Source organism: Prunus persica, chromosome G4, assembly GCF_000346465.2.
Source record: "Prunus persica cultivar Lovell chromosome G4, Prunus_persica_NCBIv2, whole genome shotgun sequence".
NCBI lineage: Eukaryota > Viridiplantae > Streptophyta > Magnoliopsida > Rosales > Rosaceae > Prunus > Prunus persica.
In genome coordinates this window covers 16,522,070-16,548,591 of record NC_034012.1, presented here as the reverse complement: position 1 = coordinate 16,548,591, position 26,522 = coordinate 16,522,070, and the positions used below count along the sequence as shown (strand labels likewise).

At 36.9% G+C, this 26,522-nt stretch overlaps 2 protein-coding genes across 2 annotated transcripts; both read right to left on the bottom strand.

Annotated features, from left to right (window-relative positions):
- Window positions 13,731-18,092, bottom strand: LOC18779675 (codeine O-demethylase). Its single transcript, XM_007214368.2, has 4 exons — window positions 17,687-18,092; window positions 15,041-15,288; window positions 14,622-14,949; window positions 13,731-14,225 (listed from the first exon to the last, which is right to left on the bottom strand). The coding sequence occupies exons 1-4, from the start codon at window positions 17,945-17,947 to the stop codon at window positions 13,989-13,991; spliced, it is 1,074 nt and encodes a 357-aa protein (XP_007214430.1). The 5' UTR covers window positions 17,948-18,092; the 3' UTR covers window positions 13,731-13,988.
- Window positions 23,252-25,611, bottom strand: LOC18778664 (codeine O-demethylase). The gene is made up of 4 exons (XM_007212863.2): window positions 25,186-25,611; window positions 24,803-25,050; window positions 24,105-24,432; window positions 23,252-23,681 (listed from the first exon to the last, which is right to left on the bottom strand). Exons 1-4 carry the CDS (start codon window positions 25,441-25,443, stop codon window positions 23,445-23,447), a joined length of 1,071 nt encoding a protein of 356 aa, XP_007212925.1. The 5' UTR covers window positions 25,444-25,611; the 3' UTR covers window positions 23,252-23,444.

Below are 26,522 nucleotides of genomic sequence, written 5' to 3'. Positions count from 1 at the left end.
GTTTTATGAAACGGTCATAGTATATCATCTTATACACTACTAAAATAGAGTTTTCTTGGTTGATTTTTAAAACACAACGCTTGCCAATAGCAAGCCTCATCTTTTAAAACACGCTGAACAAAAGCGCACGACGCTTGTCAATACCAAGCGTCGTCTTTTAAAACATGATAAACAAACAGGGCCGTTTAAGTGAATTTGAGACCTAAAATTTTAAGATCTTCCCATGTTTGTGAAAACCATCTCTCTCCCTCCTTGAAACCCTTCCTCTCCCTACAAAATCATCAGACAATTGATCATCCAAGAAGCAATGTACAAGCTGGGAGTTGTGAGATTGAGCTCTTTGTGTTATATTTTCCAATTTAGATTGGTGCACTAGATACTAAGTTATATCAGGTTTTGATAAGAGTTTAAATTAAGATATACCTTGAGGCCTAAAACCTTGTGGAATAAGGAAAGGTATTGAAGCCTATTAAGAGGTCCTATTTATTTCCTTTTATGCTTGCACCTTTTTGGTGGGCTTGGAAGATTAGTCAAGTCAGCCCTCGGTGATGAGTAGAGACGACTTGACCTAGCCCTATATAAGCTTAAGGCCCTACTCTCATCAGACACGTTCTCTAACCCTATTCTCATCATAAAGCGAGAGCTGCAATAGGTTCTAAGAGAGAGCAGGAGTCTTGAGCTGTTCCTGTTTCTTGTTAGGATATTGCTACTGTAGTTGAATGAGTTCAGAGGTTGTATACTCAAGAAAGATGGTGCCAGATATGTCTTTACGTATTTCAGATTGTGTGAAAGATCATGAACACGCATATTAAAGAAGTCTAACACTTGGTATCAGAGCTCATGGTTATTCACACACTGAAATCGTTGTTCAAGCATGCCTATTACGATTTCTTATCTGTTTATGCCATGATGAGTTTTTGGTTATGTTTAAAATTTGAAGATGGATTAAACATGTTTTCTAAAATATCAAGAATATTAAAGAATTTGGAAAAGCATGTTTTAATTTTGATTTTTCTTATTTTCAAAACTTTAAACACATTTTTGACCTACTAGATGACCTTAAAACCCTAAAAATACCCATAAATCACAACAAAGTGGTGAGTTGTGTTAATTAGGTCATTCCCTATTTAGAAAGGTGTTTTGCATAAAAAATGACACTAAAAACCCCTAAAACATTGTTCACGACAGAAATTATTATTCACTGCAGTTTAGGGTTTTCTTTCTTGAACTGTGTTTGTTTGGTTATTTTCTGAGCTAGATAGGTGTTTGTCTTTGTTCTGAGAATCAACAAACTTTTCACAAACTTTCTCTCTTCCTTTGATCGTTTGAGTCATCTTGTAGCGGGAGTGTTGACAACCTTTCAACTATCCATATAGAATCCGTTATTTTCTTGCTCCACTTCTATCCTCAAGAAAATAGGACAACAGTCCCTTATTAGTCATCTCGAACTCCAATGACTTACAGTTGGAGAATTAATTCTCTATCAAAACAGCATAGCGGTACTTTCACCAACTTCTGTTAGAGTTTGTATCGGAAAATTCACTATCACTTAGTCCCACATTGGAAAGGAGTGGTTTTCTTTCATGTTTTACAAGCACCAAGACTTTTAAAACACTAAGTAGGATATGGATCTAGTAGAGGCAAAGTTGAGCCTCATCTTGGTTTGGGCTTCCATTGAGAGATCCCTTAAATATGCTTATTTGAGGGACACCATTGTCGGGCCCAGATCATATTGTATTTCACTAATCCAAACAATCTATTTTTTAGATAATCATTCAAAGATCATCTCTACAAAAAATCACTTGAATCCGATATCATTTGACCACTCAATTAAGTTATTGAAATTTTAGTGTTTTCTTGAAGCACCGTGTTCATTGATTTTGTAGACCACAATTAGATGTCGAAACGGTTTCTGATTTGTCTAATTTTTTGCAAGAATGATCTATGAATATAGACTTAACAAATGGATGGTTTGGATCATTGAATAAAAATTCTTAGACCCTAAAGAGTGTCCCTCAATAGAAGGGGACTGTATATATATATTTGACTAATAAATATATAAATTGAATTTTCAAAAGGTGGGCTCCTTTGATTAAAATTTTTAAAAAAATTGTTAATTAGAAATTCATTTTTTAGATAATATCATTATCTAAAATTCGAATTCTATTTAAAATAGTTATTACAACTGTTGGATGAAGAGGTTTCAAAAATCTATATAATGACAATTTTCACTCCTATTGAATTACAAGCACAAGGGGTACAGGAGAAATACTGCCTAAAATACAATGCATGTAATAACCTGATCCTAAATTAATATTTAATTATTAAATTATTCAAATAAAAGACAATTTTACTCCGGAAATATTTTAATGGGTTTAAAGTTGACTTTTTGTTCAGGAAAGAATTTGAGGATTTTAGTAGTACCATTGTGTAGAGCACGTCGAGATGAGTCTGTAGACACGTAGTGGGCTCAAATCAGAATTGTAACGAAGAAGTTACGATCAAAAGAAGCTTAGTGGCAAAAATGTAAATATTTCGAAGTTCAGTTTTAAAAACCCAGATTTTTCATCTCTTCCCCTGGCAGCACGAGCAGCCAACTTCAGACGGAGATATCTCCTCCGTCCTGCCACCAAAAACTGGTGCCACAACTTGCAAACTCTTCATCTCTCTCTTCTCTTTCCATACATACTCATATCTAGCCTTGATTCCAAGGGATTAAACCAGAAACTCGAGCCAAAGTGAAGCCTAAAACGGGTTGTTTCAAAACCAAAAATTTCGAGGGTTTTTCCAGCAAACTCTGGCCACCACCGGCCGTGCTATCACACCCAAACCACTCACCTGCCTCCCCTATGTAATTTCCCTCGAAGACCTAACGTGATTCCATCCTAGAATAGTTGAATCCAAACTTAGAAATTTCTAGGTTTTTCCAAGAGAAAACCGTTCGTTCGAGGGCTTTAACGGCCAAATTTGTCTTCGACTCAGGTATGAAACTTACTCCTCTTGATGTGTTTGATCTTTTGGCATAGGTCTTGACCGGCGATTTGGAGATTTTTAGATCGCTGGAATTTACTATGTACACCCATGCGCTATTGGCACGTGTGGCGGCGGGCCACTTTGTGGTAGGCCATTGGGTCCTAAAATGACCCACACATCGTCCCGAGCACGACGGTATGCTCGGACTTGAATTTGGTTATCGTTTGACTGTCGATTGATATTGCATATTAGGCGTTATCCAGGTTTGTTATGTTTGGACCTTTGGATCGACTTCATTTCAATATATGTGAATGAAGGCATCTCTAGGATCGTGTAGGAATTTGCGGATCGTGATTCGGAGTCCTCGATACTCCAATTCTATGATTTAAAGTTTGTGTTAAACGATAGCCGTTTGATCTTGTGATCGGACTGTTCGATTCGGACTAAACTTGCAGGACATGTTTAGTAAACCTTGTTGAACCCGTAGAAACTCTCGGATTGAGAATCGGAGGTTGGGGGCCCTGCAAGCCCAGTTGACCAGATTTGGGAAGTTTGACCACTTGGCTGACTGAGAGTCTTCTGAGGTAGTTTCATAGTTTGAGAAGTACTAGAATGATATTATAAACGAGGCTTGGGTTATGAGGTAATGTTATAGTATTTTATGGTATTATTTGGATATTTGAAGGTGATGCATTTTTGGAAGTTATGGGATCTCTAGTGATTATTATTTAACATTATCTATTATTATTATTATTATTATTATTATTATTATTATTAAAATTAAAGTATATGACTGAGTAATATCTAGTTATCTATGAAAGTCTTTTATGTAAACAAGTGTTGATTATTATTTGAATTACTTTGGGGTTTTGACGGGTTTACAAGATTATGGATGAGATTATCGGACTTTAATTTGGTATTGAGGTATGTGAATATTTTTGTCTCTATATGAGCTTTATGCTCGAGAAGGGATTTTGGCTACCCATGCAAGAACTGATTTTGGGAGCTGAGAAAAGATTTGGAAAATGAGTTTGTGAAAGCGGATTTGTGGAATAAGAGAAATTTTATGATAAAGAGTAACCCACACCCCCCACCCCCCCCCCCCCCCCCCCCAATGTTCTTAGTTGCATTTGAAACAGTCTTGTCATTTATGACAATGCCCTACGAGTTTCGGGGACGCCTGAACCATGTAGTGCGAGGATATGAGTTCACGGGCTGACTACATATCCCCCGAGTTCAACGAGGATGTGCAGCTCAGGTTGACTAGGTGTCCCCTGAGTCTTGCGAGGCATGCGGCTCATGCTGACTAAATGTCCCCTAAGTCTTGCCAGGAATGTGGCTCAGGTTGACCTTATGTTTCCAAGGCCTGCAATGATGTGTCGCTTATGTGACACTTGGAATTGACGGAATATTATGGGAATTAACGGAATACTATTGGAATTGACGGATCATGAATGGAGGTACGCCTAGGTGGAGAGTATTTGAGTTTTGAAATGTTTTAAACTAAAAATTATGACTTTATTTTGGTACTTATTGGTGAAGGCTATAAATATATGTTTTCCAACTTATGAGACAAGGATTGAGAGTTTTCTAAGTTTTAATGATTTTATATAATTCACAATTATTTTCTTAAGTGATGAATTTGTTTTTACATGTGAAAGAAGGAAACATATTTTATTTAAATTGTTGATAATGACATTTAGGTTTCACGTGGTCAATGCTATCTAATAATTTTCTCGTTTTCCTACTTATAAGTAATAAGTTAATTATATATATATATATATATATTTATTTATTTATGCACATGTGGGATGAGTAGAAGATTGTTCTAACCTCAATAGCTCTTGATTGAGTTTCTCGATTTTATTTGATTAAGTTACCTTTGTTTACTTATAGTTTTTGTAGAAAGAACTACGTATGGCTTGATCCCTTAGTAAGGGTACGTAGGCAACCTAGAGTTACTAGGTGCAGCCATAAGATCAAGTGTTGAAAATTTGTTCAGTTAAGTTATTTTGGAATTTGATAACGTATTCATGTTGTTCTACGAGTTGAGACTAGTTTCAGACAGCAGAATGATTTATTTGGTATAAAGAGGCTTGAGGCTATTCAAAGTTATTTGTCTGATGCATGCTAAACGGTTGGGATTTGGTTTTCAATATTAATTGTATGTTTACAGGAGGAAAGTTTTTGGAAAATGTCCATTTTACAGGGGAGATTCTGCCTATTTTTTTACAGAAGTCAAACCTTAAAAGAATTGTTGAGTCTTAGTTAGAAGGGCAATTTGGTCAAGTGTGCCCGACATCTGCCAGGTGTCGGTCGGGCATAGGGTTCCACGCAGATTCCAAAGTGGAATTTGGGTCAGGTCCTGTCAGTCCAACTCTACAAGACTCTATCACCTATCCAAGTCAGTATTTTCTATTGATTTTATTGTTATATTGAACATTGTTGTATTGATTTGATTTAATAATATTTGTAGAATTTATTTTCGTGTCATATTCTGTTATTTGATTTTATTCTGATTGTTCTCCAACAACTTCTTATGTATGTAGTCCTAATCTCTTATATATACTTGATAGACATACCAAAGCTATCAATGTTGTACATTGGTCACCAACTGATGGTAAGCTCTGCTTGTTCACGAACTCTTGTTTGACACTTACCCTTTTGGTATAATGGTCTTGTGATACGAAATTTTGCGATCAAAATTGGTTCTTGTATGCCCTTATAATACTTCTGACGATTGAATTGGTTTATTAATTGGGCTTGTCCAATATAGGTCCTTACAATTTCTATTTCCTAGACATATACCTATCATTCTATAAATCTAAGTGTAAAATTCAATTTCGAACTTACATGACCAATAGGATATAAGAGGTCATAGTATTCCTATGTTTTTACATCGTTGCCATGAGACTTCATATTTTATTTATAATTTATTCCAAGCATTTCATTAACTGCCATAATTGTAATTAAAACTCCCCATTAATAGCATATCAATCACCCCATTTCTTTTGGTTGCCATTCCCTCTAACATATCGCCCCCTAAAATTGCAAGCCAAAAAATAAATATGTAAATTACATATCCAATAATGTACATATGAAAAATATAAATATAAATATATACGTATAAAATATAGGTATACTATTTACCAAATTTTTTATTATTAAAAAAACAAAAAAACTAGGTTAGTTACTTTGTAATTGAAATTTCCGTACATTTTTCATAAATTAAAAATAGGTACACAATAATTTATAGAAAATAGGTACGTTGCATAATTGAAATTTATGCACATTTTTTATAAATATAAAATACATTATTTAGAAGAAAATAAATAAATTCATTATACTAGGTATACATTATTAGAAAAAAAAAATAGGTACATTATTTAGAGAACAAAATAGATACAAAATTTAGTGAAAAAATAGATTCATTATACTAGGTAAATTGTTTTACTAGGTACATTATTAGAGAAAAAAAATAGGTACATTATTTGGAGAGAAAATATAGGTTCATTTAAAAGAATTTGTTTCCATAAAACAAACAATAAAAAGATGATCAAATTATTTTTCATAAAACAAGTAATAGATGCTTTATTTATTAGAGAAAAATAGGTATATTATTTAGAGAAAAATAAGTTCATTTAAAAAAAATACTTTTCAACAAACAAACAATAAATAGATTATCAAATTATTTTTCAACATAATTAGAATGTACACTATTATTCATAAAAGTATAGAAAATAGATTACTAGTCGTATAATTCATAAAATGAAAACAACATAATTTTTTTATTAAATAAACCAAAACGTTAATCACCTATAGATTATTAATACGTTAATGTTGAATTTAATATTTAATATTAAATAAGTTTCTAAATTAATTCCTACATCTATTACAACAATTTGGAGATCTTTCCAAATTCATCGTGTGTCATTAGTTACACCTCCCCATAACACATTAACTTATAAAGAGGGGTAGTTTTGAAATCCGAAAAATACAATAAATCATATTTTAAGTTATATTAGGTAACTTGCTTAGTTTGATCCTAGTCATCGGGTATTATTTGAAAAAATTGGGTATTTTAAATAAAAAAATAAAGGGAAGGTGGTAGGTGATTAATTTGAGTAGAAGCTTGTTTTGTCCATTGTTTAGATTGAATCCTTAAGCAATATTCTATTTTCTATATGCCAGTTGCATTTAAAGCTCACTTAAAAACTCTCTTACTACTCCGACCATCTTCCAATTTTTATTCAGGTAGATCAACAGGTTTCGATATTTGAAGGTCTATGGATTTTAGCCTTTCCTTTCATTGGTTTTCGAGTCCACTCACTGTTCGTGCCTATTTTGATGCAAATTGGGCCGGATGTCCTGATACGCAACGCTCCACTACGGGTTTCTGTGTGTTTTTCGGTTCCAATATCATATCTTGGAGTGTTAAGAAACTACTAAAATATGAAAACTATGAGAGAATATTTGTTTGTGGGAATTTTCTGTGTATTCTTCTCCTTGTAAGATGTCATATTTATAATACAACAAAACCTGAATGGGCAAGTAAATAATAAATTTCTAAATCTATTTACAGTAAGAAATCAAGAATTAAAGTAAATCAATTACAATTATAATAGAAATTTTTGGTGTGTAAGGAAAGTAAGTCAATATCCACAAGTCACGCCAACACTCCCCCTCACGTTGGTGCATAGATGTCGCTAATACCCAACTGATCCAGTGAATTGTGGAATGCTTTACTGGAAATCGCCTTTGTCAAAATATCCGCCAATTGATCCTCGAATTTCACAAAAGGAAACTGAAACACTTTAGCCTCAAGCTTCTGTTTGATGAAGTGTCGATCCACCTCAACATGTTTAGTATGATCATGCTGAACCAGATTCTGTGCAATGGCTATAGCAGCCTTATTGTCACAAAAGAGATTCATTGTGGATGTAGGTTTATACCCAAGTTCAGTAAGCAACTTTCTTAACCAAAGAAGTTCACAAATCTCTTTAGTCATACCTCTGAACTCGGCTTCTGCACTGGATAAAGCTACTACATTCTGTTTCTTGCTCCTCCATGTCACCAAATTACCTCCCACGAATGTGAAGTAACCTGATGTTGATTTTCTATCTGTTACATTACCTGCCCAATCTGCATCTGAATAACCATCAATATTTAGATGACCATGCTTTGAGAACATAAGTCCTTTTCCAGGTGCAGACTTCAAATATCTAAGTATCCGAAGAACTGCATTCATGTGGTCTTCACTTGGAGAGTGCATAAATTGACTGACAACGCTCACCGCATAAGCAATGTCTGGTCGAGTATGTGACAAATAGATCAATCTTCCCACTAACCTTTGGTATCTTTCTTTGTTAGTTGGAACTAGATCCGGATATTCTCCAAGATGATTATTATGAACAATTGGAGTGTCCGCAGGTTTACAATCTAGCATTCTTGTGTCTGTCAACAAGTCCAAGACATATTTCCTTTGAGAGAGAAATATGCCTTGCTGAGATCGAGCCACCTCAATTCCCAAGAAATACTTGAGTCCACCTAGATCCTTCATCTCAAACTCCTTAGCCAGATAGTCTTGTAGCTGTGATATTTCCTGTTTATCATCCCCAGTAATAATCATATCATCAACATAGATTATTAATGCTGTTACCTTCCCTTTTCGATGTTTCAAGAACAGAGTATGATCTGAGTTGCACTGTTTGAAACCATTGTTCTTCATTGCCATGGTGAACCGTCCAAACCATTCACGTGGTGACTGTTTCAATCCATACAATGCTTTTCATAACCTGTAAACTGTTCCAGTCTGAGTAGTATTATATCCAGGAGGAGTGTCCATGTACACCTCCTCCGTGAGTTCCTCATGTAGAAAAGCATTCTTTACATCAAACTGGTGTAGTGGCCAATCCAAATTAGCTGTAAGGGACAATAAGACTCTGACGGTGTTTAACTTTGCAACTCGAGCAAAAGTTTCTTCATAGTCCATACCATAGGTCTGTGTGTACCCTTTTGCCACAAGTCTTGCCTTATATCGCTCGATAGATCCATCTGCATTGTGTTTTATAGTAAACACTCATCTACATCCAATAGTCTTTTTTCCTCGTGGTATAGTCTCCAATGTCCAAGTCTGATTTTTCTCAAGAGCTTTCATCTCCTCTTTTATAGCTTGGACCCACTTAGGATCTTTCAATGCTTCAGAGACCTTGGTTGGAATATGGATAGCAGACAACTGATGCACAAAAGCCTTGAATGGTTCAGATAGCTTCTCAGTGGATACATGATTTGCAATTGGATACTTGGATGTCTTGCCAATATCAGGTGAATAATAGTTTGGTGGCTTCCCACGATTTTGCCTAAAAGGTAATTGATATCCAATAGTTTTATCATCTAAATGCACAAGTCTAGTAGGAGTAGTTACCTCAAGGATATTATCAGGAGATTGGTCTGTTGGTTCTGTTGAGTTAGAAGGGGGGTCTTCATCTTGTTGTTCTATATTGCCTGTAGGTATGAGACTCGAATCAGAAATATCTTCGCATTGATCAAGTGGGTCAGGAAATTGATCACTATGAATGGGCGATTGGTCGCTTTTCGACAGAGAGTAATCTCGTGCTCCAGACTCGGGATGATCAATCATTTCTGTACAGAGGAGAATTTCTTTGTTTTCCAAGTTGCTCCAATTATGCTCTTCACTTTGTATCTCCCTCTGAAGTATAGAATTGGATGATGGGTCATGGAAGAACAGCTTAGATTCCAGAAAGGTCACATCTAAAGTGACATAGGTTCGTTGGGTAGGAGGGTGATGACAGCGGTAACCTTTCTGATGAGTGGCATAACCCACAAAAAACACAACGAAGTGCACAGGGATCAAGTTTGCTACGTTGATTTTTGTGGAGATGAACGAAAGCCACACATCCAAAGATTCGGGGTGTGAGTACCAAAACAGAGGGCAGATGTCTGTGTTACGCAAGCACCTATAAGGGAGTTTTAAAGGTCAATACACCAGAAGGCATACGGTTGATTAGGTGAACTGCGGTGACAATAGCATCATCCCAGTGATGGCGAGGAACATGAGCACCAATCAGAAGTGCTCAGGCAGTTTCAAGAAGATGTCGATTCTTTCATTCAGCAACACCATTTTGTTGCGGTGTCTGAAGACAAGTCGTCTCATGGATAATTCCATGTTGTTGGAAGTAAGTCTGAAAGTCATGATTGACAAATTCTCCACCATTGTCTAAGCGAAGAATCTGGATTTGAGCATTAAACTGAGTTTTCATCTGTTTGTGGAAGGACTGAAAACGGGAAAACACTTCGTTTTTATTCTTCAGCAAATAAAGCCATGTCATCCGTGTACAATCATCGATGAATATGACAAACCATCGAACACCAGAAGGAGCAGTGATAGGCAAAGGTCCCCAGACATCAGAGTGAATTAAAGTAAATAGAGTAGTACACTTGTTCGTACTCAACGGGTAGGGCACACGGTGACTCTTAGTCAAAATACAAGTATCACATGTGAAGTCGGAGTCCTTGAAACCTGAGAATAAATCTGGTATAAGATGCTTCATATAACTAAAAGACGGATGTCCCAATCGACGGTGCGACAACCAGATTTGGTTTTGTTTGCTACCAAAGGGATGTGTCACACTGTTAGCCACGCCGGGACTGAAGTGATCAACATAATATAGCCCCCATCTCTTAGTACCATGACCAAGAATCTCCTTAGTGTGAATATCCTGAAGCAAATAAAAACTCGGGTAAATGAGTACACAATAATTCAATTGTTCAGTAAGTTGACTAACTAACAACAATTTAGTGGATAAAGATGGAACAAGTAAAGTATTAGACAGTGTGAGAGAGGATGAGAGTGCAACAGTGCCAGCCCTGTCACAGGATAAGTAACACCATTGGCATTTGCAATACAGGTTCGTCGAGGTTGTGTAGTATTCAGAAAATCATCAGGATCAAACATGATATGATCAGTTGCACCGGAATCAATTATCCAGCTCCTGGAATCAATCTTATCGGAAGTATGGAATCCATAACCAGTTCCATTACTGGCCATATTGCATTGTCCTCGATCTGTAAGAGTAGCCCACCAATTGGGGTAGCTAGGCAATGTAAAACAAGTCTTACAAGTGTGTCTCGGATCACCACAATATGCTCAATCTGGTCCATGTGTCGGGGTCGTTAGTCGAGAAGTCATAATCTGTGCAGCGGAAGATGCATAAGATACAGGTTGATTAGGAATTTGGATCAGAATCCGAGCCTGAGTTGGGGCCGGAGTCGGAGTCGAATTCAGGATCGGGGTCTGAATCAGAGACAAATTCGGGGTCAAGGTCATCATCGGAGTCGGGGTCAAGGTCGTCTTTGGAGTCGGGGTCGGAGTCGTCGTCGTCATAGTCGGGGTCGGGGTCGGGGTCGTCAAAAGAGGATCCTGATTCTAGATCGGGTTCGGGGTCAAAGTCTGCATCTGTAGGACCTGAGCCATCTGGGCACTCAACTCAACGATGGTTAGTTGAGAATAAGAGAAGAAGTCGGTGGTGCTACCTCCATGAGGGTTGAAAAAATCATCAACCCCTATAGTGGTGGCAGGGATTTGAAACTAGAGTCAGCAATTCCAAGATCGCCGCTCTGATACTATGCTAAAATATGAAAACTATGAGAGAATATTTGTTTGTGGGAATTTTCTGTGTATTCTTCTCCTTGTAGGAGGTCATATTTATAATACAACGAAACCTGAATGGGCAAGTAAATAATAAATTCCTAAATCTATTTACAGTAAGAAATCAGGAATTAAAGTAAATCAATTACAATTATAATAGGAATTCTTGGTGTGTAAGGAAAGTAAGTCAATATCCACAAGTCACGCCAACAGAAACAACAAGCAATTTCTCACTCCTCTGCTGAGGCTTAGTATCGCTCTCTTGCTCATGCTTGTGCTGACACTATATGGATCTCTTACCTTTTGAATGAACTACAATTTCCACCCTCTCGCCCTATCACCTTCTTGTGTGACAATCTTAGCACTACCTACATGGCGTCTAATCCGGTTTTTCATGCTTGCACTAAACAAATTGAGCTTTGATTATCACTATATACGACAGTACCTACTTGCTAATGCTTTCACTAAGGGCCTTTCTACACATTGGTTCCAAGTTCTCCAATCAAATCTCGTCTCTCTGGGATCATCAGATTTGCAGGGAATGTTAAATCACATATTTTATCTCTTCAGACATCTACTTAATTTCCTCTTGTAAAGGTCAACTATAGCTGTCAATTAGTTGTGTGATTACTCAATTTTAGGACTTTGTCAACTTTTTGTATTATATATCTCTTCTCAATGAGAATAATATCAAGAAATTCCAAACCTTTCAAGTAGGTTGGAGCACGTCAAAAAGATTGAGAAATCGAATCATCTGATTGAAGGTGCAAGAGATGCATATTTGCATCTCTCATATTTTCATGTAGTGATATTTATTATAAATAAAAAAATTAATGTTGAAAGAGATTTCGAATCATCTGAATTTTGTTCTTTTTTGAGAAAATATGGTATTTCATTAAACCGAAAGGAACATTACATGGTAAGAAATAGCATGTTCGGCAGCCTCGTTAAAACCTTCCAAGAGAAAACAAAATCCCAGGGTAGGAAAAAGTACCACCCATGCTATTGACTAAACAGAATAGTCAAACAACTTATACGAAACAAACAAACCTAATACCCAACCACAAAACCCTTAAAACCAAAGGCGGAACTACGAAGGGGCTCAGCTGGGCTCTAGCCCAGGGCTGATTTTCCAACTTAGTCTTAAATGTATAAATAAAAAAAATTACCCTACAATTAAATAGTATCCCACGAAAAGGACAAGGCCAGACAACAACGAGTCTTCGAGGGAGAGTGGGAAGAAGGAGAAGAAGGAAGAGAGGAGAGAGGGATGGAAAAAAAGAAAAAAGAAAAAAAGAGAGATATAGGAGACAATGCAAAAGAGGGAGAAGAGGAAAAAATTGCAAAGTGACGAAGGAAGAAGTAGGAAAAAAAGAGAGAGAGAGAGAGAAGAAGGAAAAAAGAAATAAAAAGAGAGAGGGGGAGATGGAAAGTGACGGAAGGAAGAAGAAGATGGAAATAAAAAATAAAAAAAATGAAGGCGTTGGGAGTGAAGAGATATAGGGAGAATAAAAATTACAAAAGAAAGAAAAAGAAGCGTTGATTTGGGCACATCTTCGGATGCACATGCATGCTCTCACATTTTTTTATCATATTTATTATCCAGAGTAACTATTACTAATTATATATCATATTTATGGCAAGTTTACATAAGAAGATTGTTGGCTCTAGTGGAAAGTGAAAATGATTCTTGCATGGAGAGTTGAGGGTTCATGCTCCTTTGTTGCAAAATATTTTTGGAATATTTGGTTTGTCAACAGTTTGGATTTCTATAATTTTTGGAAAAAGAATTGAAATTATTAATTAAATGAGGATAATATAGTAAATTTACATTTTTTTCATATTGAAAAAAAATATTTAGCCTACCCCAAGAAAAATTCTTGGTTCCGCCATTGCTTAAAACAACATCCCATCACTACGAAGCAGATTATCAGTCTCTACTTCTACGAATCATCTGACTTAAAAAAACAAAATGTTATAGGGGCTGTTAAAATAAGTTATTTTCTTGATTTCAAAACCGTTCATTGGAGCCAGATTTGATCACTATCTATCACTACTTGCTCAGAAGAAGAAACAGAACCACAGATGTGCCAAGCACTTGGAAGTAGATTATCAGTCTCTACATCCAAACTTAATAGTCAAATTAACAGCCTTCAAGTTGATCAAAACTCTACTAATTATCGAGTACTTTCGGTTCAGTTTTCTGGAACTGCTTTCATGATTCTGAGAGGAAAGTTCAACCTAGTTTCACTAAGAAATTTAATAAGTATTTAATGTGTTTTTTAGCCTAACACACACAATGACCAAATTGTGTTTTACCCCCAAATTAATACATTCCAAAGTGAGTTTAAATTTTTGATGCTTCAATTGGTCTCCTTCCTTGCTGGTAGTATTCGAAATATATGCTATCATAATTTTTCACCTTGTTGTACAATCTTGGCGTTGACTCATTGACCAGGCTTTCAAAGGGTTCAATCTCTTTATCTGATTCAGGCATGCAGAAGGCAGCCAAAGAGATCCTCTCCGTGTCTGGATTTATGACTACCCTGTGTACAGGGCTCTTCAATATTCCATTGCTCAATATCTGTGTATCACAAGGAAACCAACAATCAAGCTTCTGTAAGCCAAACCAACTGTATTAGATTGTTAAAATTCGCTCAAGGGGTCTCATTCAAAAAATTAAAAGGCATATTTGACGAATTGTTTTAGACATAACAACAATGACATACGAAAGGGTACATTTTTATGCCAGCGATATTGGGAAGAGGGGTTTTCTCACACACACTACAAAGTTGTTATGGGGTTTGAACTTGAGATCATTGGTCTGCAAGTCAAAACCCTTTTCCACTGGGTTAGACCCCGTCAGCCAAAAAGGTACATTTCTAAGCTTTCAATTACTCATCAAATTTCAATTAGGCATTGCTTTAAAAGTTAATTAAAACCAATAATTGAACAGGTTGAGAGATAACATTTTATTTACCTCTGCCTGATCGCCGACATTAATGAGAAGCGCCTCAGGAATAATGGGAGCTCTAAACCACTGATCGTCTTTAAGAAACTGAAGACCTTCGACTTGTTTGTCTTGCAAGACATGGGTGATTAAAGTTGCGTCTGCATGTGGTTTGACACCTAGGACAACATCAGGCCTTGAACAAGGAGGATAAAAGTTAAACCTCACATCCATTTTCCCATGTTCTCCATACAGGTCCCGAAAGCAATTAACATCCAAATTCAATGACCTTGCCATGGCCTCGAGGACAGTTTTTGTTACCACTTGTAACTTCATCGTATATTGGTCTAAAGTTTCACTGCAGTAATAATATATGTTGAACTCTGAGAGATCAGATATGGTTATTGTTTCAGTGTGAAGGAAGAAGATGTATGGCAAACACAAGTTACCTAAAAGATTTGGGATTTTGAGGCCAAAATTTGAGCTTTCGGTGCTCTTCTGGATATACAGAAAGGTATAGCCGGTCAGACCAATCAAGTGTTTGTTGTTCAGAAAAAACCGTGTCGTTCCCATATCCTTGAATATCGTTGACTTGTCTCAAGTATTTCTGCTTCTCTTCCACTGGAAGTGCAAAAAATTGTTTTGTCATTTCGCGGACCTTGTCTAGAAATTCAGGTGTCATGCCATGATTTATTACCTGGAACACATATTTAAGGCAGCAGCATCAAACATGTTTTACATATATAGGTGGATGGGAAAATTCTTCAATAAGTATTTTATGTTAAGGATTGGTTACATATTTCTAATTTCGACTGTTGGATTGTATGTATGTTACTTATTATCTACCAACACATCTAATGAATGTAATCCAACGACTGAGATTAGAAATATGAGACCAATCCTTAACTTAAATACTTATGGAAGAATCTCCCTAGGTGGATGATGTCAAACAAAGTAGGGTATATATTCAATTATGCTCATATATTTTCATATTTGTTCATCTCCAATATGAAGGTATTTATAAGGAAGTGCAACCCTAAATAAAATAGGAAATAAATCTAAATTACAATAGAAAATAAATTCCATTTAGAATAGGATTAAATAAACGGTAAGTAACCAAAATCCTAAATAAATAAGGAACTAAAATCCTAACCAAATAAGGACTCGCTAACACTGCCCCTCAAGTTGGGCCAAAGATATTTCGCATGCCCAACTTGACAAGCAAGTCATAGAACACCATACCCTACATTGACCAATCGAACAAGAACATGGCAGAATATAGAAACCCTGAGAACACGGCAGAGTACAAAAACCTTGTAAACATGGCAAAGGCAAGGCAAAGAAACAAAAACTCTGTGAACATAGCAAAAGTAAGGCAAAGAACACAGAAACCCTGTGAACCCAGCAAATGTAGGGCAAAGAACACAGAAACCTTGTGAACACGGCAAAAAACAGAGAAACCCTATGAACACGGCAGAACACAGAAGCCTTGTGATCACGACACAAGGTGAGGCAAAACCAAACCCTAAAAATAGGGTAAGGCATGACAAAGGCAAAGGCAAAGTAAAGGCAAGGCAAGGCAAAGGGCACGGCCACAACAATATTACTGACCACAGCAACGAAAAGTGAAGCAAGCAAAGACAACATCAACAGCGGCATCAGCGACAACGACAACAACAATGACAACAATTCTTCCATATCAACTTTAGCTAATTCACGAAGACACAAGTTCTCTTCACTTTCTCTCTCCCCTTGAAGAGAAGAGGTTGTCGGAGTCAAGAAATAGACAATATCTTCATGGGAAGATAAACATATCATTTTCAATCCCCGGAGAGCACTTAAATTGCAAGAGAACGCAAGCACAAGTCACAAGAGAACCTAAGCTATGATATCATGTCAAACAAAGTAGAGCATATATTCAGTTATGCTCATATATTTTCATATTTGTTCATCTCCAATATGGAGGTATTTATAAGGAAGTACAACCCTAAATAAAATAGGAAATAAATTCCATTTATAATAGGACTAAGGAGGGTGTATTCAATTTAGATTTTAAATGATATTAAAAAAGTTATAAAGTTGATGGAGTTTAATTGAATTTAATTGAGTTTGACTGAATTCTACAAACTCCACATAGATTTTGACTGAATTCATGTATAGATTTAAATTGATTTTGTTAGAGTTTTATTATTGATTTTAATGGAGTTTATAGTAATCAAAAAACAAAGGATTTAGGGGTGATGACGGTGATAGCGATGGCAATGATGGTTTGTGGGTGATGGTGGAGAAGGTAGTGGTGGAGGAGGTGGGGGTGGTAGTGGTGGTGGCGATGGTGAAAGCGACGGTGGTGGTGACGCTGATGATGCTAGCAATGGCTTTGGTGGTGGGGGTGATAGTAGGGCTAATAGTGAGGGTGGTAGTGGAGGTGGGGCTAAGGGTGGTGGTGGTGACGGTGGTGACGGTGGTGGTGGTGGCAGTGATGATGATGGTGATGGTGTTGGCGGTGATGGTGGTAACGGTGGGGGTGGTAGTGAGGGCAACAGTGGGTGGCGGAGGCGGTGGTAATGGCCATGATAAGATGGTGGTAGTAGAAGTGGTGAAATCATATCTTCAGAATAAAAATAATATATCAATCAAAATCTCTTTTGGGGGAGGGGGAGGGGGAAGCAAAGATTTTTCATGGCCTAAAATTAGTCTAAACCAAACGAAATCCACCACCTTTTGTATTTCCTTTAAAATCAATGAGTTTTTAATACACCCAAAGTTTTAGGAAGTCTTTTAAAGTCGTGATTGAATACATCCAATTTGAATGGAGTTTAAAAAGTCTTAATTGAATACATCAAGAATTGTATAGATTTCTATAAAATCGTGATTGAATACACCTGAACTTTTAAACTTCTTTAAACTCTTTTAAAATCTAAATTGAATACACCATAAATAAACAGTAAGTCACCAAAATCCTAAATAAATAAGGAACAAAAATCCTAACTAAATAAGGACTCGCCAACAAATGATTCAAAAGTTTTCTAATTCATTACAACTTGTACCAAGTTTTCTCAAGCAAACACAATTAAATTGGGTATTTGAATTCTGACCTGAAAGCAACCCCATGTGGTAAGAGCTGATCGAAAATTGTCAAGTTGTTGTTCAGTGATTAAGGAAGGTGTGAGGAGGAGGCCAAGATCAATTACTGGAATATCCTTCAACTGGACAGAAGAAGCATCTGGGGCTCCAACTTTATGGATATATTTCTCAGGCACTTGTTGTTCCCCTTTGGCGAGCAGGAGCAGCTCTTGGACAGTTTTGGATCCTAACTCTATCTTGGGCTTAGCAATAGTGGAAGAAGATTCAGCCATGTCTGTCTATGTGGTTGGTTGGTTTGGTTGGTTGGTTTCTTTCTAGCCTCACCCCCAAAAAAAAGAGCTTCTGTAATTTCAGCTGCAAATGAAAATGATCTCTCTTCTGTTGGGTGCTCAACCGCAAGGAAAGATATTAAGAAAATATCACCCTTGGACGTTTCTGCAATTTGAAGGTGAGATATTAAGAAAAATAAATAGTTTCTATCTATCTTTCTTTTTTTTTTTTAAATCAAGAGAAAATTTCATTAACCTGAACAATAAAGGCACAAATAGCCAATACAAGCCTGACCTCATTAAAATTTTGTCATAAAAAACCTCAAAAAGGAGGAAAACCCTCTATCTATTCTATTGAAATATAGGAAGCTTGCTTATGGTATATATTTTTTCCTTACCTAATATTCAATGTAAGGACCTCCGCTATAATTATGCAGGTATAGAAAAGTAGCTCAAGTTTCATTATTATTTACTGGGGTCTAAGTATTGAAAAAAACAAAAGACAAAATAACAAATGAAGAGAAAAGAACATAAGATTGGATTCTTGTAAGGCTATCTCCAATGCCAAAGGGGCTAAACTCAAATTTCCACCCTTCAAAATACAACTATTTATGTATTGCACAGACTCAAACAGTTTTTTCCCTCAACCCTCCAGACTCAAATTTTAAGTTTGTAGCCTTATTCAATTATTTTAAAGTAGTTTATCTTCTTTTTTTTGTGGTTAATTTTCTTGAGCTAATTTTTGCTTATAACTTCATGACTTAATTTTCTAAACATTTTAACCTAATTAAAAAATTAAATTAAATTCGACAAACTTAATTTTATTTCAATTAAAATTTGCATTATCCTACATTACTTTATTTTCTGACTTGGTGCTCGTCTTCTTTCAATTATTTTTAACTTTGTGCCCATCTTCTCTATCTCCTCAACTCTTCCTTTCTTGAATTCTCTACATTTCATCTATCTCCTCATCTCTCCCTTGAATTATTATCTGACATGGTTCACATCCCCTTGTGTCTTGTTGCCATTATTTTCTGAATGGTTGTCTTTTTGCCATTATTTTCTAAATGAAATCTTCCTTTACCCTACACCATATCAAAGTGAGAAATGAAAAAAATGATTTGGGTGGGTTATTTAATAAATGGATGGGTTTTTATAGAATTTGAGATAAGTTTTGGGGTTACATCTTATTTATAATATTTAATTAATTTTGTTTACCGTTAGATTTGATATTTGAACATTGGATCTACTTTATTTCGATTGAAATGATTAAGAATTAATCATGGCCTTTTATCATATAGCCGTTGAGAACAATTTGAAAAAAGAAAAAAAAAGTAAGTTTGAATTGTGGTCATTTGATTTCAACGACAATATTGCCATCCATGAGCCCCTAGGTGTGGGTGTGGCTGACACAATGTGTCCACAAAACTGACTTTGCACATGGGGGAAAGTGAGTTGTGTGAGTGGGCTTCACTATTCCACCCAAGATATTGACTGGATTGATATTTTGCTCGGCCATATACATGCGCTGGGGTCTCCATCCATGCTATATTGCCAAAATTTGACATTTGGCCCTCTCCATTGGAGATGGCCTAAAGAGGTAAAAAAGAACAAGCTAAAGTGCCTTATGGTGATTTACTTGTACTAAAACATAGCTAACAGGATGAGAAGAAGGTTAAACCCAACACATTGGAGAACTTTTGATTCAGAACAAATGAGGGAAGTATTCATAGAGAATGACAAAAGTTTTAGCATTTTGACAATAATGCCCTTATTTAGATTGCCTAAGAGTCCATTTTTGCTTTTCAGATAATGCCAAGGGAGTTCTGCTTCTTGCTTGCCATATATGGAGCCAAAAACTGGATAACTTGTTCTTGCTTTTTATATATATGGATTTTTGCTAGGATAATCTTTTCAAGTGGACTTAATGCTACATGTATTTGCTGTTATGACTTCATTATACTTCCATCAGGTTTCCTATTTTATGTAGCTTCTCTTATGTCAGACTATTGCAATATGCAGTATCGCTATCTTCTGCTTCAATCTGATTGTAGCGTTCATAAAAAACTTGTGCTCCTATCTTGCTTATTTTGAATCCGTATGTCTCATCTGTCTCCTGGATGTAGTCTCAGACTAAATCTTGATAAAATTGGAGTGATAAAGGAGGTTTAGATGATCATCATTAAACAATTGCTCCTCAGCTAATGTTGCTCCTTTGTATTTTTTTTTTAATATCTTGCTTGGTAGGAATATTTGCATTTACAACCTCTAACAGACTAAGCAGTTCATCACGAGAAATAATTATATTATGTCGTGCTTTTTCTGGATAAATATTTTCTTTAAACCACTCAGGAGGTATACTCGTGAAATCTAATTTTACATGCTTCCATAGGGATATAAAAACTTATTACTTCTTTTAGTTTTTTCCCCCTTTTGCCGCAGCGCTCGATGTATGCTCTTGTCTACACCTCTACCAAAACCCTAGGCAGTGTGCATTTGGGCTCCAAACATTTCTCTCCTCCTGATCCACAAAGTAAAGCAAACCTCAATCTTGGTTAACTCAAAGAGTGAACAACCAAAACAACTTGGTTGGACAGCTCCTCAACTAGATTGACTTGGTCCAAGACCTTGGCCTTGGATAGCAAGGTGAAGAGAAAATGATGGACAAACGCACCCGCATGCAGTTTGAGAGGTACCATGCAAGTCGAGCAAGAGCAAGCAGGAAAAGAGAAGGACAAGGAGTACACTTTCATCCGGGTCGATCTGTAAGCATGTAGTTCGAGAGGTACCATGCAGGTCGATAGCATGACGTAAAATTTGTTCCATACCCTGTCATCTAGGTCGATCAGCAGCTTCAAGGAGTTGGGTTTCGTCTTCACCAAGGAGAACACTTTCTACCGACCGATCAAGAAACAAGCCGACCATCTATTCAACTTGTGCGAGAAGCGTGACGAGTCCCTCCAAGATTACATCAACAAGTTCAAGGAAGAGAAAGCCAACATTGTGGGATGCGATGACCGAATCGCATCCTTTGCCTTTAAGAAGGGTCTACCAGCTGAGCATAGACCTATATCGCGAATTGACTATATCTCCTAGCCCGATTCTGGTAGAGGCCTTGCGACCGCTGAACGCTACACGCTCTAGGACAACAATCGAATCGCAGCAAAGAACTCTGCTAAGCAAGCTGACCAATCACCCAATGAGGCAAGTCAGAGAGGTGATAAGTCAAGCAGTAGGAACTACGGAGGAAAGCGTAAGGCATCATCCCAAGGTACGCACCAGCAAATAACGGCTATACGAAGTTCACTATCCTGATACATCAAATCTTGGCCCAAGTGAAAGACAAGCCCTGGCTTAGGAGACCACAACCTTTGAAGGGAAACCCTGACAAGAGGAGTACCAACAAGTACTACGCCTTCCATGGAATACATGGGCATGACACAACCAACTACCTATCTTGGAAGTTGCACCTTGAAAAACTTGTAAGAGAAGGCCACTGCACGGAATTCCTGGTAAAGAAGGCCATCTAGCATATCGAAGATCACGATGCCGCTAAAGAGCCTCCACACAAGGTCATAAGGATTAACACGATCTTAGCTAACTCTAAGGAATCTGAGCTAACCAGCAAGGAAAAGAATAGGGAGATTAAACAAGCCACTGTTATCTCCCAAGTCTTAACCAACTACACAGCAATTGAATACAATCTCGTGATCGGCTTCCAGAAGAAAGATTTGATTGAGCTTGTTCTGCCACACAATGACGCCCTCATCATAAGCATCCAAATCGGGCAAGCCATGATCAAACGAATTCATGTAGATGAGGGCATCGCAGCCAATATCCTATAACTTTTAATGGTCTCACATATGGGTATGGAGGTCAAGATCAACAAATCAGCCAGGTCACTGACCGGCTTCAACAAAGCAACCATGATCACTGTGGGTAAGGTAGAGCTCGATGTCTACTCCCCATCAATAATCAATATTCAGATGTTCATGATCATCGATGAAGTCTCTCCTTACAATGACATCCTTGGCATACCATGGATTGGTAAGATCAACGCCATCACTTCTGCCAAGCACCATAAAATCTGCTACCAAATCCCTGGGGGCATTGTCGGCCAGGTCAACAGGAATCAAGCGATGGCCAGGAAATGCTCAGCTCAAGGGCTAAAGAAAAGCAAGCAAGCGCAATTCGTTTGTGTAAATCAAGCAGATCTGAAGGGAGTAGAACAAGTAGGGGAGGAAGCAGATCATGTTCTTGACAGTTGAGTAGACCAAAATGGAAAAGGAATAGTCATTCCCTAATAGTAATTAAAGAGTCAAGAATGCTGTAAACATTGCACCAATATGGGCAGCTCCACCAGCAAAGAAGTAGTGAGAGTAGAAATAGAGAAGAACCAGAATGCCAAAAGACACAGCTGCCATGAAAGACCCAGTCCGCCAACAAACTATAAAAAGAGCAGAATAGTTGTTAGTGACAACCAAAAGTAAAACACTGTAGTTAACAACATACAGCCGAATGTTCATTAAGGGTGAGATCATTGAGGCCTCTTTACAATGTCTCCACTAAGGCCTCTTTTGACTTCTTCCTGAGGGATTATCTTTGGCACTCCAGTTTACGCTTCTGACTTGAAAGTGAAACAGTGTGGGATCTGTCTAGTGTATGCTCAAGATGCTGAGAAATTTAATGTCTTGTCAATCTATAGGGAAGGAAAAGTTGAAGAAAATGGTAAAACTAAGAGACGTCGTGTTGAGTCTGAAGCAAGTGACAGTCAGTCGCATGCACCGACGAGGCAGCCACTCAAATCCGGGTTGGGATGATGAGCAATCTAGATGGTGAGGTGGGGTTTTGTAAAGATAGTGTGGTGCCCCAAGAAGCCTCGAAAACCAGTCTGTCGAAAAATGCTTTCCACTTCCTCCGTTCAGAAACAAACACTTCACCTTTGTTCTGTAGGAGCAAGTCAGAAAGATTGAGACATCGAATCATCTGATTGAAGGTGCAAAAAGATGCACATTTGCATCACTCAAAAGGTGCAAGAGACGCATATGCATCACTCTCAAATTTTCGTGTAGTAGTTTGCATTTATTTATTTATAATGTTAAAAGAGATTTCGAATATCCTCTCCCACATTACATTAACTGAAAAAAAATTGACTTAAAAGACATAATGTTATAGGGGCTGTTAAAATAAGTTATTTTCTTGATTTCAAAACCATTCACTGTCTGCAGCCAGATTTGATCACTATCCATCTCTACTGGCTCAGAAGAAGAAACAGAACCAAAGATGTGCCAATCACTTGGAAACAGATTATCAGTCTCTAATAAATAAGCATTTATTAAAAAAATAAAAAAAATAAAAAAAAATGGTAGATTTGACAGTCAAAAGTTAATTACCTCAAACAGAAAGAAAACGTAACAAATGGAGTGCTAAGATCCACCCCATAAATATATATATATATATATATATATACAAGGTTAAGAGAGAGAAATAAATGGTAAGTTTAAATTTTTGATGCTTCAATTGGTCTCCTCCCCTGCTGGTAGTAGTCGAAAAATATGCGATCATAATTTTTCACCTTCTTGTACAATTTTGGCGTTGACTCATTGACCAGGCTTTCAAAGGGTTCAGTCTCTTTATCTAATTCAGGCAAGCAGAAAGCAGCCAAAGAAATCCTCTCCTTGTCTGGATTTGTCAATACCCTGTGTACAGGGCTCTTGAATATTCCATTGCTCAATATCTGTGTATCACAAGGAAACCAACAATCAAGCTTCTGTAAGCCAAACCAACTGCATTAGATTGTTAAAATTCGCTCAAAGGGTCTCATTCAAATCATTAAAAGGCATATTTGATGAGTTGGTTTTAGTCCTAACAACAATGACATACAAAAGGGAACATTTTTATTTTTATTTTTTATACAAGTGATATTGGGGAGGGGCTTTATATCAGACACACTATAAAGCTGTCATGAGGTTCGAACCTGAAACCACTAGTTTGCAAGTCCAATGTCCTTTTCCACTCCGCTAGAGCCCGTTGGCCAAAAGGGTACAATTTCAATTACTCACCAAATTTCAATTAAGCTTTACTACTCTTCTTCAGGCCTTGCTTTAAAAGTTACTTAAAACCAATAATTGAACAGGTTGAGAGAGAACACTTGATTTACCTCTGCCAGATCACCGACATTAATGAGAAGCGCCTCAGGAACAATGGGAGCTCTAAACCACTGATCATCTTTAAGAAACTGAAGGCCTTCGACTTGTTTGTCTTGCAAGAGAAGGGTGATTATTGTTCCATCTGCATGTGCTTTGAGACCTAGGACAACATCAGGCCTTGAACAGGGAGGATATAAGTTAAACCTCACATCCATTTTCCCTTTTTCTCCATACTGCTCCCAAAAGCAATTATCATCCAAATTCAATGACCTCGCCATGGCCACAAGGACAGTTTTTGTTACCACTTGTAACTTCCTCGAATATTGTTCTAAGGTTCCCCTGCAATAATAATAATAGTAATAAGGATTATCTACTGTAGACGTTTCTGAATTTGGCCCCAGTTGCAATTGGGTCCTCAAACTTTTTTTTGAGGCAATTAGGTCATCCAACTCTCTCATCCGTATGACCCAATTGAATTATTTACCAAGTTAACTGATGTGATTGTCTCAAAAAAAAAAAAAAATTCACAGACCCAATTGCAATTGGGGGCCAAGTTCATGGGTAGATAACCCTAATAATAATAATAACAATAATAATAATAATAATATATATCCATGTTAGAACTATGACTGAGAGATCATGATAAGCTGGTTACTTCAGTTCAGTGTGAAGGAAGAAGATACATTTATAGCAAGATAACACAAGTTACCTCAAAGATTGGGGATTTTGAGGCCACAATTTGAGCTTTCGAGCCTCTTGTGGATACACAGAAAGGTATAGCCGGTCAGTCCAATCAAGTGTTTGTTGTTGAGAAATAACCTTATCGTTCCCATATCCTTGAATATCGTTGACTTCTCTCAAGTATTTCTGCTTCTCTTCCAATGGAAGTGCGAAAAATTGTTTTATCATTTCGCGGACCTCGTCTAGGAATTCAGGTGTCATGCCATGGTTTATTACCTGGAACACAGAGTCAAAGCAGCAGCCTCAAACATGTTTTACATATGAATTCAGGTGGATTATTCAAAAGTTTGCTAATTCATGTACCAAGTTTTCTCAAGTAAACACAATTAAATTGGGTATTTGAATTCAGACCTGAAAGCAACCCCATGTGGTAAGAGCTGTTCGAAAATTCTCAAGTTGTTGAGTGGTTGAGGAAGGTGTGAGGAGTAGGTCAAGATCAATTACTGGAATATCCTTCAACTGGACAGAAGAAGCATCTGGGGCTCCAACTTTATGGATATATTTCTCAGGCACTTGTTGTTCCCCTTTGGCGAGCAGGAGCAGCTCTTGGACAGTTTTGGATCCTAACTCTATCTTGGGCTTAGCAATAGTGGAAGAAGATTCAGCCATGTCTGTCTATGTGGTTGGTTGGTTTGGTTGGTTTCTTTCTAGCCTCGCCCCCAAAAAAAAGAGCTTCTGTAATTTCAGCTGCAAATGAAAATGATATCTCTACTGTTTCAAGGAAAACCCATGATGGGAGCAACTTGGACGTTTCTGCAATTTCAAGGGGAGAGATATTAAAAAAAATAAAGTCTATCTATCCTATTGAATTATATGAGGCTTGCTTAGAGCCTTTTCATCCGGCAGCTGAGCCCAAGGCTGGGAGGAAAAAAAAAAAAAAATTTCGTTCCAGCGGTCAGTCCAAGCCCGGGGGGAGAGTGGGTTCTACTAACTCGGGCCAACCTGAAGGCCAATTCAGTCCGAGGTGAAACCCACGGGCTGTGAAGTCAGCGCTGGTGTCACGCTGACGTCAGCCTCACTTTTTCTGCAATAAAAAAATGAAAAAAAATCGTAAAAACTTGTTAAAAAATACCAAAAAAATTACTGAAATTGTTTTATTTTCTCTATACCTTATTTCCATTTTCAACATTTAAGTAAATCTCTTTGTCCTTTTACTTTTATTTATTTTTATATTACTCCATTTACTTAAGTTTACAATGTAAATAAGGAAGTACCCCCCATTTGGATTCAAATAAAAATACTAAAAAATCAAATTCCCACCAAATCAAAATATGAAAAATCGGTTTTAGTGCAAAATACGATTTAGGCTAAAAATGATGGCTCATTAAGTCAATATATACTTCATATTAAAATCCCATAAAATCAAGTTTTCTTATTTAATGTGTAAGGAATAAAAGCCGCCAAAAATTATCTTGAGAAAATGATTATTCCGAAAAACCATTTTTCATACTTAGCCAATATTGCACCTCCGCTAAAAAAATTATGGGTCCGCCCGTGTCTATAAATACCAACCAATACTCTTCACTTTTAACACCAAATCCTCATACCTTTTTTTTTTTTTCTATAAATACCAACCAATACAACTAATAAAATAAAATCTTATCCGATATGAATAGTATTGACACGTAGGAACCCAAAAATCTTATCTGAAAATATTATCCAAATTAATGATTTAAGTAAAAAAAAGT